At 51.0% G+C, this 12,885-nt stretch overlaps 1 protein-coding gene across 1 annotated transcript; it reads right to left on the bottom strand.

Annotated features, from left to right (window-relative positions):
- Positions 1 to 123: 123 nt before the first annotated feature.
- On the bottom strand, positions 124 to 12,877 carry LOC130587645 (WD and tetratricopeptide repeats protein 1-like). The gene is made up of 12 exons (XM_057388622.1): positions 12,586 to 12,877; positions 11,540 to 11,586; positions 10,338 to 10,449; positions 9,726 to 9,913; positions 8,900 to 9,082; positions 8,532 to 8,626; positions 7,249 to 7,364; positions 6,097 to 6,172; positions 5,381 to 5,477; positions 3,918 to 4,091; positions 745 to 980; positions 124 to 371 (listed from the first exon to the last, which is right to left on the bottom strand). Exons 1-12 carry the CDS (start codon positions 12,844 to 12,846, stop codon positions 139 to 141), a joined length of 1,818 nt encoding a protein of 605 aa, XP_057244605.1. The 5' UTR covers positions 12,847 to 12,877; the 3' UTR covers positions 124 to 138.
- Between the last annotated feature and the right edge of the window lie 8 nt (positions 12,878 to 12,885).

Below are 12,885 nucleotides of genomic sequence, written 5' to 3'. Positions count from 1 at the left end.
CAGGTCCTCTGTGGATGTGCTCCTGATCAGCTGCTCACACAGCCACACAAGAGAAGGGCTCCTGTCAGCTTTTCCCAACCCTCCAAAGCAGTGTCTGTGTCACTTTTTGAACGGTCACAAGGGGCTACAAGTGAGGTTTTATCCCACGGAACAGAGCATCCTGCTGCTGCTCACTCCTGCCCTGCACCCTCTGCCAGCATACCTGCCAAAGAAATTGGCCTCTTTGATGTCCGTGGTGGTGTTACAGTGGCCACAGTAGCGGAATTTGTAGTCGTAGCTGCGCTCCCTCAGCACCATCTCATCCTCGGAGATGGAGTCCTTGCGGCCCGTGGCTCGCAGCCGGATGGGGCCACCACCCTTCTTGTCTTCAGCTGCAAGGACAACACATGTTCCTCAGCTTCAGAGGAGTCCTAAACCAAAACAACCACCCCAGGAGAGCCCAGCAGCCTTAGAGAAGAGTTAAGGACAATTCCAGCAGCGAGCAGGGCTCAGAGCACCAGCTTCCTTCCTTCCACATTATCTCCTGGCTGCATCAGACTCCTTTCATCACCCTCTCACTCAGGAGCACACCAGGACCAGGCGCAAGCAAACAACAGGCTCAGGCCAGTTTTGGCTCACAGCAACAATCAATCTCTCTCAGAAGTTGGAGCTTTGCTTCAGAGGGGCGGTTTAAGGAGGGAAGTCCTTGTGTGCTCATCAGATTCCAGTGTAACCTTGGCCCAGCCCCGGAGCTGCAGCACTCACCGTTATCACTCTTGGAGAACAGGGCAGCGTTGATGTCCCTGTCTAGGGCATCGCAGGCACTGCTGTGTGCTTGTTCTGGAAACTTCCCTTTAAAGTCATCCAGACACTCCAGTGCTTCTGCCACGTACTTGAGTTCAAAGAGGCAGCGGGCCAGGCGGAAATGGGCCTTCAGGTGGCACGGATTTAGGGATATGGCCTTCAAGCAGTCCCTCAGAGCATCATAATGGTCCCCATCCCTGAGGAGAAGGGAGCGCTGCGTTAGCCAGCCCCAGCAGGAACAGCAAACATTTTCCACTGCTGCTTCCCAGCCCTCAGCTCACTCCCAGCCTGTTGTTTCCAGCTCTGTCCACAATCCCACAGCCAGGAGCTCACTAACAGCATTTGCTGGGATTTGGGGGCAGCACCTGAGGCAGCCCAGCCTCCCCAAGGGCTGTGCAGAGCCCCGGGGCAGCTCTGGGCTCTGAGCACACCCGCCAGCCCTGACCTGCCATTTTAAATCCACGAGAGCAGAGCTCCCTGCTGCAGCACATTTCGGGAAGTCCTTTGAAGATGGAGGATGCAGCACCCTCTGGGCAGCAGCGCAGCCCTGCCGTGCCAGGCGGGTCCCTGTCACAGCTCAATCGTGCCCCTGTGTGGACACACAGAGCCGGGGCCACGCCTGAAAGCTTCAGCACACAGGGACACACAGCTCCAGCAGGATCCTTCTCACCTCCATGGGAAAAACTCGGGAGTTTTGGGAGCGAGCAGGACCTCGGACTGGGCTGTGCTGGGTATTTGTGTCCTGTTTACAGCCCCATTCCCTGCGCTCTGGGGCTGTGGCAATCAGGAGGGACTTGTTGAGCCCTGGGTGCTGCTCAGCTCAGCTTTCAGGGCAGACCCTCCTGGGGCACCACAACTGCTCAGAGGCACCACACTCTGCCTAAACAGAGTGCCAAGGCTTCGTTTGGTGGTTATTAATAATAATAATAATATTTCATACTTGTAACCCACATGCCCTTCTGTGGCTGCCCCATCCCTGGAAGTGTATGGAATGGTTTCAAATTTTACAAACCATTCACCTTCAGTTCCCTCCTGTCCAGAGGGGCACTGGTCACTGCCCAGCACAGCAGAGGGTGCAGTGCTCTGCCCATGGGCCCTCTCCAGTGCCGCCTTTGCAGCGTGGCCAGGGTTAGCTCAGGACATGCAGCAAAGGCACTTTTAGAATTACCTGTTAGGGTGACAGACAGGTGTCTCACATTTGCACACCTGACTGCACTTTTAACTGCTTTGCCACCCTCAAACATCCTTCAAGCTCAACCACCAGTGTCAGGCAGCACAACAGACTGGTGTGAAAATGGGCATGGTGGAATGTAAAGCAGGCTCTGAGTTCTCCCTCTGTTATAGGATTTATTCAGCTTGTGCAAAACTAGAAATCAGCTCAGCACTGCCAATGTGGACTGCTGAGAGCAATCCAGAGGGGGATGCAGTTGGCTTTTAGGAGCAAAACTTTAAAGGACAGCCTTGGAAGTGCTGGAAAATATGAGCAGCATCTTAAGGGAGATGAACAAGAGCAGGTTAGGAAATTACAGACCTTTCTTTTTTCCTCCTCTCTGCTACTCAGAGAACAAGGCCAAAGCAGGAGCTGCAGGGTTCTGAGGGTGGCCTGTACCTGTTCTACTGCAGACATCAAGAACACCTCAGAGACATGGGGGTTCAGCCTGGGTCACTGTCTGCCTTTGGTCCTGCTCACTGACATCCCAGACACCTTCTCCACACACCACAAACTGTTCCTAGCAGAAAAGTGCCCCTTTCCTGCACCTGCAAGGTATCAGCCCAGTGCTATTTAAATCCTACCCCCCACAGAACCCCACTGTGTGTTTTTCTCACATCTTCCTGCTCCCCAGACTGTGGCAGTGCAGGAGCTGACACACTCAAAGGTTCAGATGTGCCAACACCCTTTGGGAAAAACGATTCCTATACGAAAAATGCCATTCATGAGATCAGCACTCAGGTTCTGTGTTCCATCCCTTAATCCCAACCTATTGTTCTTCTCCCTCTGAACACTGAAGTCTTTTTGAGGCAGCTCCCAAATCTCTGCTATTGCAAAACAGCCAGTAGGCCAGTTACCAACAGTCACAACAACTGCTGGCTGCTCTTTATCTTGGCAAGAAGAGAGGAGAATTCATACTGGGGATTTCAGCAGGGAGAGGAGAAGGATATCCTCACAAAGCAAATGGAGATGAAGGACCACAGCTATTTTAAATATGTTAATGGCAAGTCATGCTACTCAGTGCTACTCTGCTCAAGGGGACAGGCACTAAAATAACTCAGCTGTATCTTGCAGATGCAGCTCTGGCCACTGGTCAGAGCAGACATTGCCTACTGCAGAGGCTGACAGGGTGTTTTGCAACCATCAGGGCAGAACCCCCTCCAGACTGCAAAGATCTGCCCCTCCCCAGAACCCTCCAGAGGTTTCCAGTCCAGGGGAGCGTGGGTTAACTGGGCTAACACAGGAACCACCAGCTCTGAGTGTCTGCATGTCAGCTACTTGGATAAAGCAGCAACCACAGGCAGCCCTAAAACAGCACTACAACCATAGCAGCCCTACAACAGCCCTACAACAGCCCTACAACAGCACTACAACCCCAGCAGCCCTACAACAGCACTACAACAGCCCTACAACAGCACTACAACCCCAGCAGCCCTACAACAGCACTACAACAGCACTACAACAGCACTACAACAGCACTACAACAGCACTACAACAGCACTACAACAGCACTACAACCCCAGCAACCCTCCCTACAACAGCCCTGTGCCACGAGATGTTGTAAAGCACAGTCACCATTACGTCATTGTTGACAGCAGATTCAGAGCCTTTCTCTAATGCAGAACAGAACCACCCAGAGAAACACTGACACCCTTGGAGACACCCAGAATGCTGTGACTCAGATGTGGATTTTGGGTCTCTTTTTAAACAGGAAAGGATCAGGACTTCACTCAGCACACAAGTGAGTGGAACAACGGGTTGTTACCTCCCAGAATCTCTCCACCACAGGCTGCTGTGCCATCCCCTCGTGCCAGGGGTGCCCAGTCATGGCTCAGGCTGATATCCCAACCCATCCCACACTGAGGGAAAGCAGCACCTTCACCAAAGTGGCCCTGGACATCCCCTGGATGGCACTGGCCCTTACCACTTGCGCTTCATGTAGGCAGCAGCTCTGTTGCCATAGAGCATGGCATTGTTGGGGGCTCTCTGCACAGCCTTGCTGTACAGCTGGATGGCCTGGGTCCACAGCTGGCACGCAAAGGCCTCGTTGGCTTGCTGCTTGATCCTCTCCAGGTATGGAGGCAACTCCACTTGGGGGCTGCAGGGGAACAAGGGAGCACAGGTGAGTGGAACAGAACAGCCTTAACTTCAGGTCACAGCCTGCAGTGTTTAGTTCTTGGTAATAAAAGATTCAGGAAAAGGCAAAAGGGACTCTGAACTCCAAAGACCCTGAGTTTAAGAGGAAAGTTTGGTCTTGACCACAGAATCCCAGCATTATTTGGGTTGGAGGAGACTTTAAAGGCACCTCCTGCTCTCCCAGGGTGTTCCAAGCCCTGTCCAGCCTGGCCTTGGGCACTGTCAGGGATGGGGCAGCCCCAGCTGCTCTGGGCACCTGTGCCAGGGCTCCCCACCCTCTGCCAGTGTCACTACATCAGTGTGACCATCATTTGATTTTCCATTTTCTCTTCATCTACAGAGACACATTCCAAATTGTGTATTTTAACCATCAGCCTTCACCACCACATCTTTGTTTCGACTGCACAAACACTGCTCCCAATCCTCCTGCAGCCATGCACAACAATGCAAATGCAGACGATGTGAGCTCAGCAGGCCCAGGCTCCCAACCCAAATTCCATCCGATCGCTGCTGCTGCTGCTGCTGCGGTGGAGGGGCCATCTAGAGGAGAGGAGCTGAAACTCTCCACCAGAGTCATGGATATCCCAGACTACCCTTATATGGTGTTAAATAAGAGTCTTGACTTGGAACCAAGGCTCATCAGCTGCAGCAAAAACAGCCACCAAGAAGGGCTGCTGCTGCTGCTTTGCCCAAAATGCACTTTGGTTTTAAAGAAAGAAATCAGCTGGAGCAACAGAAGAGGCTCCAGTCAGTCCCAGCTCCCATGCTAGGAATGGCAGCAGTGATTACAGCGTTGTCACACAACGATTTTGGCTGCTTCAGTTCAGTTTGCAGCAGGCAAGTGCCCAAAAAATGGCAAAGGGAAGCAAGGTTCCTCCACCTGGCAGCCTCTGCCACCACCAACACACAGCTCCTGCAGGCCAGGAAGCAACAACCACTTGGGACACTTTGCTTCCAGGCTTGAAAAATCATTTCTTAGTTTTGTCCACCCTCATTCATCGTAAGAGAGAAAACATCCTCACACACAGGGCAATTTCTCCCAGGATGCTCTTGCCTGGTGTGACTCCTGTTACAGGGAGGGCACCAGAGGCCAATCCAGCCCCAAGGACAGAGGCCATGTAAAATCCACCAACAGGGGAGAGGATTTGCATTTGACACCGTTTTGGCAGTGCCTCACCCTGGCCAGAGGCACAGGACAAGGACAACAAGGACAAAGGCTGAGGGTGCCCTGAGGGGCAGCTGTGCCCTCACCTCACGTGTGCCCTGCCCTCCGACAGGCGGAATCCATTGCTGTGGAGATGGATCCCATTGGACACTCCATTGGTAGAGGTCTTTCCATTCTGCACTTCTGAAAGTTAGAAAATAAACATACACAGCTATGCAAAGATTACACAAACTCAGAGTGCATTTTACAGCAGAGCTGAGCCAACATCACAGCCCCATCAGAGCAGAAACAAAACTTCCACGATTCCACGTGCCACACTTTCTCCAGCCCCTGGATTTGATTTGTCCTCTTTATTTACTGCTTCTTCTATTTACAAATCTCTGCAGTCTCCTTTGCAACACAATTCTAGATCAGCAAACCAGACACACAAAGAACTAAGTGCTTGAAGGGAAGTACCTTTGACTGATTTTAGGCCACAGTTGCAGTATCATGGAATGCTGGAATGGTCTGGGAGGATACCAGGACACTGACAAAGTCTGCTTAATCCTTGTGCACAGCTTTAGGCACTCTCAACTCACACACACACACCCCCAACACCCCTCTCCACAGGTCACTCCTGCCTTTAGGACACGCTTTGTGCCTCTGCACAAGGATTTTGGAGCTCAGGGCATGAACTGCACTGCAGAAAGAGCCCAGCAACACCCACACCTCGCTTCATTCTCCTCCTGCAGCCTGAAAATGAGTTGTGAGGTACAGAACTTCACTCTGCTGTTCACTCCCTTTGTGACAGCATCACACTTACCCCCTGAAGTGTGGCACTTCTTTGGGAGGAGAAAGGTGTATGGTCGCTGTTTGTATGTCAGATCAAACAAATAGACCTAAGGAAAGGAAAAAAGAGCATGAGACAAGGCTGCAAAACACAGATGCTCAAGTCAGAAAGAAAAGAGGGCTCAACTGTGCACAGTTCCACATTTGTGTTTGCTACTTCCAATTTTCCCACTGGGAACCTCATTTACAGATGGACACACATTTGATGGCAGCAGTAACTGGGGTGTTTTCAGTCCAGCACTGGGTTCAGAGAAAGCAACTCTGAGAAACAGGAACCTGGTCTAACTCCACACCTGCAGAATGTAAAAGATGACCTGACCACTGACCCGCTCAGAAAGCTTCATATTTCAATTAGGCAACTAGGGTATTTCAATTAGCACAGTGCTAATGAAGAAACCAAACACTAATTGACAGAAAAGAGGTGGGACAGGGAACTGAGGGAAGAGTGTATCTAAGATAAACCAGGATTTCCTGAGGAACTGCCAAAGCAGCCCTGTGAAATCCTAATTTACAGCTGTACTGGGCCAGCAATGGACAGCCCAGGCCAGAGCCAGGGTTCACCTTTTCCTAAAGGGAGTGAGTGCCTGTGTGGGAAAGAGCTGCAGAGGACAAGCACAGTGCAACCTGCCCACAAGCAAAGGTTCTGTTTAATCCAAGCTGATTAATGCTGTCAGGAGGATTTTCTCATTCCATTGATAGGCTTTACAAAAGATCCATGAATATCACCCAGAGCTTAAAATTAAAGCAATCAATATTCCAGGTGAAGGCCCTTGCTTCTCCAAGTTCCTTATTCACTACATTCTATTACAGAAGCAGTTTGATGTTTCAAGAATGAGTTATGAAATCCTTTCTAGGTCAGCAAAGGTCAGTTCCAGAACTGGTTTTGTTTATTTTCTTTCCCCTCTTCCAGAGGGTGAAATGTGAATTGGAAAACCACAACAGAACGTGGTTTAACTTTGATCAGTGACAGCGTAACAAATATATCCCTAATCCCAAGTATTTAGGCTGAATTAATCAGAAAGCAGTTTAAAATCTATCACATTACCCACAGAGAGGCTGCTGTAGCTGTTTCCAAGAGCCCACAGCAGTGTTCAGTGACCCAGGGTGAAGTTTCCCTGCTCCTCACCTGCTCCCCTCCCATGTTGACCAAGAGCTCGGTGCCATCGGGGCTGAAGGTGACGTAGGTGGCCACCAGGACCCTCAGGCGGTTGTTGTAGTCTGGGAGCTTCACTGGGAGGTGCCCTGTGGAGAGGAAAGTCACAGTTACTGCCTTCACTTCACTCCTGACTGCTGGATTTGCCTTTGACAAGAGCAAAGTCATGGGATCTTCCATTCCCTGCTGTTTATTGGAGCCAAAACARGCTCAGGCTGKGGGTTATCACTGYCCCATCCCTGGCAGTGYCCMAGGCCAGCCTGGATGGGACTTGGAGCACCCTGGGCCAGTGGAAGGTGKCCCTGCYCAKGGCAGGGGTGGAAYRSRATGAGCTTTAAKGTCCCTTCCATCCCAAACCATTCCAGAATTCCATGGCTCCAGTTTTGCACAGCCACCTCCACATGAAGACAGGAATCATAACTGCCTTGTTAACAGTGAACCTGCAGAACCCAGCACATCTCAGTTTTAGGGATTCACTAGGATTTGGCTTTTGTGATTTGTGGCCATCTGCAAATACCTCCATCCTCAACCCCCTACTTAGGTTTCCCTAATGGAGCCCTCAGCACAACCAAACCAGGCTTCTAAATATTCAGCTCACACACAGGTTCTGTTCTCCAGACAGCAGATGTGTTGCATGACCAATTCAGAGGACCTGAGGAATCCTCTAGTGGGACTCATCAGGAGCAGGACTGTCAGAACTGGTCTGTTGAACATGCTGGCCTGAGATATTAAAAAAAAAACCCCACACCCGAACATTTTGGGGAAAAAGATAGTAAATAATGAGCACTGGAGAAGAATGTCATCTAGATTGCTCAGACACTGCATCACTGATAACTCATCTGCAGGATGAGGACAAGTCACTTCTGTGCCAGGAAGATTTTGAACAACAGCTTTGCTGGGACCAGTTCCAGGCAAGCCTATAGAGCCCAGGTTATATCCAATCCCTGACGTTCCAGTAAGAGTGACAAAAACACATTCATGCTGGACAAGCAGCAGCAAGGCCAGCTCACCACCCTGTGAAACAACCTGCAGTTCCATGGAACATCCTATGGAACAGATCCTGTGAGGAGGGGGTTTGTGTGTGATGGTAGAACTCTGTTTCCTCAGGCAGTGAAGTTCCCCCAGTCACCCCAGTGCCACCCCAGTCAGCCCAGTGCCACCCCAGTGCCCTCCCCAGTGCCACCCCAGTGTCACCCCAGTGCCGCCCCAGTGCCACCCCCGTGCCACCCCAGTGCCACCCCAGTGCCACCCCGTACCTGCCACGTAGTACTGTGCTGCCCCATCCGGGAGGGGTTTCTGGCGGTCACAGAACGTGTGCACCCCGGCTGAAGGGCTCTGCTTCATGCTTTTCCTGCACAAGACAAGAACAGCCCCATCATAAGCACAGTGTTCAGCTGCTGCAATGCTGAGCTACACCAGCACTCCTGTGGGCTCCCAGCCTCACACCATCCCCGGGTACTCATCACAAAGGCTTTGGGTGACACAAAAAGCTCTGTCACACTCCCCAGAAGCAGCAAGTGCTGGTCCCTGCCATCCCTGCTGCCAGCAGACCCTGCACAGATCCCTGAGCAGCAGCAGCAGCAGCAGAGATGTGCCCCAAGGGCCGGGTGTGTGTGTTTGGTACCTGTGGTTGTGGATCATGCGGATGTCGTAGAGCCGCACGAAGGGCCCGCTGGCCCCCACGGCCAGGTAATTGTTGTCCTGGGGGTTCACTGTCAGGCACTTGGCCTCCACCAGCTGCCCACAGTACTCGGTCAGGTCTATCAGCACCTCGGAGCGTTTGCTGTTCTCCCGCAGGTCGTACTGTCTGCAAAGGGAGGTCACGGGGTGGCACGAGCAGCAGAACAGAATCATGGCATGTCCTGAGCTGGGGGCACCCACAACAATCATCCAGTCCAACCCCTGAACTGCACAGACACCCCAACAATCCCCCCCTGGGCCTGAGAGCCTTGTCCAAAGCTGCTGGAGCTCTGCAGCCTTGGGGCTGTGACCATTCCCTGGGGAGCCTGGTCAGTGCCCCACCTCTCCGGGAGAAGAACCTTTTCCTGAAATCCTTAAATCCTAAACCTGACACAGCTAAGAGAGATGACACCAAGGACATGAACAACAGTCATTTGTGCCACAGGTTACTGGAAGCACCTCACTTCAACACACAGTAGGGTCTCAGTATCTGGAGAATCATTAAATGCAGATCTATAATGTGCACAAACTTATTCAAGATCCAAATTAAACTCTGAGTAATAACCTGTTCCTTTTCTGGCCTCCTTTTCCAGCAGTGAGGAAAATGGAGGAGCTAAGAAGAGTATTTATGACTCTACAAGATAAATCTTTCCAGTTTCAGGGAAGGGAGAGATGAGTTTAAGCTGTTTAGTACAGAAGCAGCCTCTTTTCAGGTCTGTGCAGAGCACACATTGTGATGGTTCCCAACCCAAAGCAGCTGAATTGTGTACCTGATTAACCCATCCTCTGCTGCACTCCAGAAGGTGTTTGGCCACATGGGAGCCGTGGCAATGCGCTTCACTCTGTTGGTGTGATCTCCAAACATGTGCACAGTCTCTTTGACAGTCAGGTCATGGACGTGCACCTTGGAATCCGCAGCTCCCGTGATGAGGATCCGATCCCCCGAGTGCGGCAGGAACTGTGGGACAGGGGGACACTCAGGGGACACTCAGGGGACACCCAGGGGACACCCAGGGGACACTCACACTGCTCACATGGACATCCTGGCAGTCCAGAGCACAATTCTGCTCCAGGAACACGGGCTACCCCACGTTATTCCCTCTTGCACAGGTCAGTGTGCACACTCAAGAGTTACACAAGGGTGCCCTCATTACACATCCCAATGGGCTACAAACATTTCCTTCCAATTCAGACAGAATTAGCCTGGGATCTGCACAAACTAAGTGCAGGATTAGACTTCATCCATTTTTCCCTATAATTAAAATTTTTCTGGGGGATGGGGAGGGAAGCTTCTTGCAGGAAAATGTTTCCCAGCGAGGATTTATCCCCTGGCTGCTCTGGCTGCTGATTTTGTCAGCTGCTCTTTCCCTCTAACCACGTACCTTGACAGAAAAGATGTTTGCAGTGTGTCCTGTGTGCATAGAAAGGAGTTTCTTGTGGTGCAGAGGGTCCCACACAATGGTATGCTGGTCATCAGAGCCAGAGGCCAATAAGCTGAAACAAACAGGAGATAAATGTGCACCGTGAATTCTTCTGTTCCACCCCGTGCCCGGGTTTGTGGAGCTGTGTGACCACCAAAGACATCCACGGAGTGAATTCAGCCCTAACCAGCCCATTTGCTCCCTCTTTCCTGTGCACCATCCCTTCAGCCAGGTCAAGGAGCTAAAGCAGAGCAGCTCCAGGAAAATGCAGCTGAGGCACCTGCCCTGGATTCTGCTGGGAAAACAGGAGCGTTTGCTCAACAACAACGGGCAGGGGCCCCACCTTCCCTATCACCCTGGCTGTGTTAACTGCTCCTCATCATCCCTGAGCACTCCAAGGCATTCATTGCCAGGCTCCAGAGGTGCCCAGGCAGTCCCAGGGTGAACCACAAAATGCTTTCAAAGGGTCAAGTCACTGCAAGGTGCTCTTGGCCTTGTCCATCCTTCTGCATCTGAACCAAAGCAATCTGACATCTGCAACTCCCAGCTCTTTTAAACTTACATTTCCTTGTAGCCAAATCTCTTTCAAGCCATGAAATTTTCACTGGTAAATAATTCTGAAGAGTACCAGAGGGCAGACTTTGGATGTTGTAAGAAACATCCAGAAATACCCACTCTTCCTTCCATCCACTCACTTCTCATGCATTCCCTTGGCCAATGGAAGTTGCTCTTTAGTCTCCCTCTGAAACTGCAGAGGGGTGAATTCTCAACTCCCTCCCTTGGATATTTGTCCCCCAGCAGCAGCTTTGAACAGCGTGGTGAAGGGGGTGGGGAAATGTCACCACCAGCTGGGCAAATCCTAAAGATCCATTATAATCCATAATACCACTTAAGAGAAGAGAAGCAGCCTCCAATCTCCACTTCTTAGTCTGACCATTTCCCTTCTGAACTCACTAAAGGGGCATTTCTAATAATAATCAGATATATTTAACAAAATAAAGCTCCTTTTGAAGCGTGAGCTCTACTACAGCTCAAACTTCGAGCCTGAGCTCCACTTTTCTAGAAATGGGAAGCAGCTGCTTATGATGAGATGCCCCACATCCTACCCTTGGGAAACCTGGGGTTATGGCTCTGTTATCCCCCAAATGAAGCCATATACTTACTCTCCTTTCTCATTCCATTCCAGACAGTTGACACACCCAGAGTGACCCTGAGGGAAGGAGACAAAGGAAGATGGTATAATTCAAACTTCAGATTTATCAAACAGAGCTGTTGTAAGACAAGGACACAGTGAGCTCCCCACAAATAACAACTTCTTCCAACACAAGCAGGTTTCTTTTTTTCATTCCAGCCCTGAAACAAAACTGCACACACTTGGTAGATAAGCACCTCCAGAAAAGACAGACATGCTAGAGCAGTTGGGGTAGAAAAGGCAAAATGAAACAAATAAAAAAAGGTAGTGTTGAATAAAATGGCAGTTTAGTCTTAGAGGCTACAGCTGAAATCCACTGTACACAGGGAAAGGTGACTTTGCTTCCAAAGCCCTTGGCTAGGCTGACAAATTACATGTACAGGCACTCTGGGAACACAGGGAAAATGCACTTTTGATAGCTCTGTTAGAAGCACCTTGCTGCTGGGTGACTGCACAATCCATCTTCATCCACATTAACCACTGACTGCACCAGCAAGGGGAGGAGCACTGAGCACTGTTTGATGTGGGAGATGGGACTGAAAAGAGGGACAAAAGAATCCTTTTCTCCCCCAAATCCAGCAAACTGATGTGTCAGAGGCTGGCTCAGTTGGGTAGAACAAGGTGTTGATAAAGCCAAGCTTGTGGGTTTGAGCCCAGATGGGCCACTCACTCAAGGCTTGGCCTCGATGATCCCTGTGGGYCCCTTCCAACTCAAAATATTCTGTRTACYCTTAAAATATTTTCTGAGGTRTATCAGAGAGCACTRCAACCTGTTCCTCAGGGAAYCCATTAGAGCTGAGTATGCTGAGCAGCTGACAATTGCCTCCTTCAGGCACCAGGGCTGGGATTAGGTGATGTCCAGCCTGCTGAAGTGCACCAAGTGGTACAGAAAGCTCACTGAGCTATTCCCAGCTCTAGTGCAGTTTGGGGGACTAAGAGATCAGTATTTACCTCACAGAAGATAGAATTCCACACTCCTCAGAAAGGTGCCCCCCAAGGAGCTGGTGTGACACTCACCTGCAGCTCAGCCTCCAGCCCCAGGCGGCGGATGAAGGGGTCGGTGACGTGGTAGTGCCGCTCGAAGCCCAGCGCTCCCCTCTCCTGCAGGAGCAAACAAACACACAGTGAGCACAGCGAACACAACACTCCTCTTGCCTTCCAGAGAAGATTCTTGAAGTTTAAAATCACCCCAGGTATCGGGGTGTCCCCAGGTTTTGCTCTGTAGCAGGGAGAAAGAGCCCCAGAACGGTGTGGCTGGGAAGGGACCCTAAAGCCCATCCTGTTCCACCCCTGCCATGGCAGGGACACCTCCTGCTA

The sequence above is a fragment of the Malurus melanocephalus genome, unplaced genomic scaffold (genome assembly GCF_030028575.1).
Source record: "Malurus melanocephalus ecotype Western Australia unplaced genomic scaffold, MMel_1.1 scaffold_2192, whole genome shotgun sequence".
In the NCBI taxonomy this organism is placed as follows: domain Eukaryota; kingdom Metazoa; phylum Chordata; class Aves; order Passeriformes; family Maluridae; genus Malurus; species Malurus melanocephalus.
Note: the sequence above shows the minus strand (reverse complement) of the source record. Positions and strands in the feature narration are given on the sequence as shown.

Coding starts and splice junctions, on each gene's coding strand:
- LOC130587645 (XM_057388622.1), bottom strand. CDS start 12,846: ATGGGCTTTAGGGTCCCTTCCCAGCCACACCGTTCTGGGGCTCTTTCT. Junction 9,914..10,337: donor CAAACATCTTTTCTGTCAAG/GTACGTGGTTAG, acceptor CCTGTCCCACAG/TTCCTGCCGCACTCGGGGGA. Junction 7,365..8,531: donor AGCACAGTACTACGTGGCAG/GTACGGGGTGGC, acceptor TCCTCTCCACAG/GGCACCTCCCAGTGAAGCTC.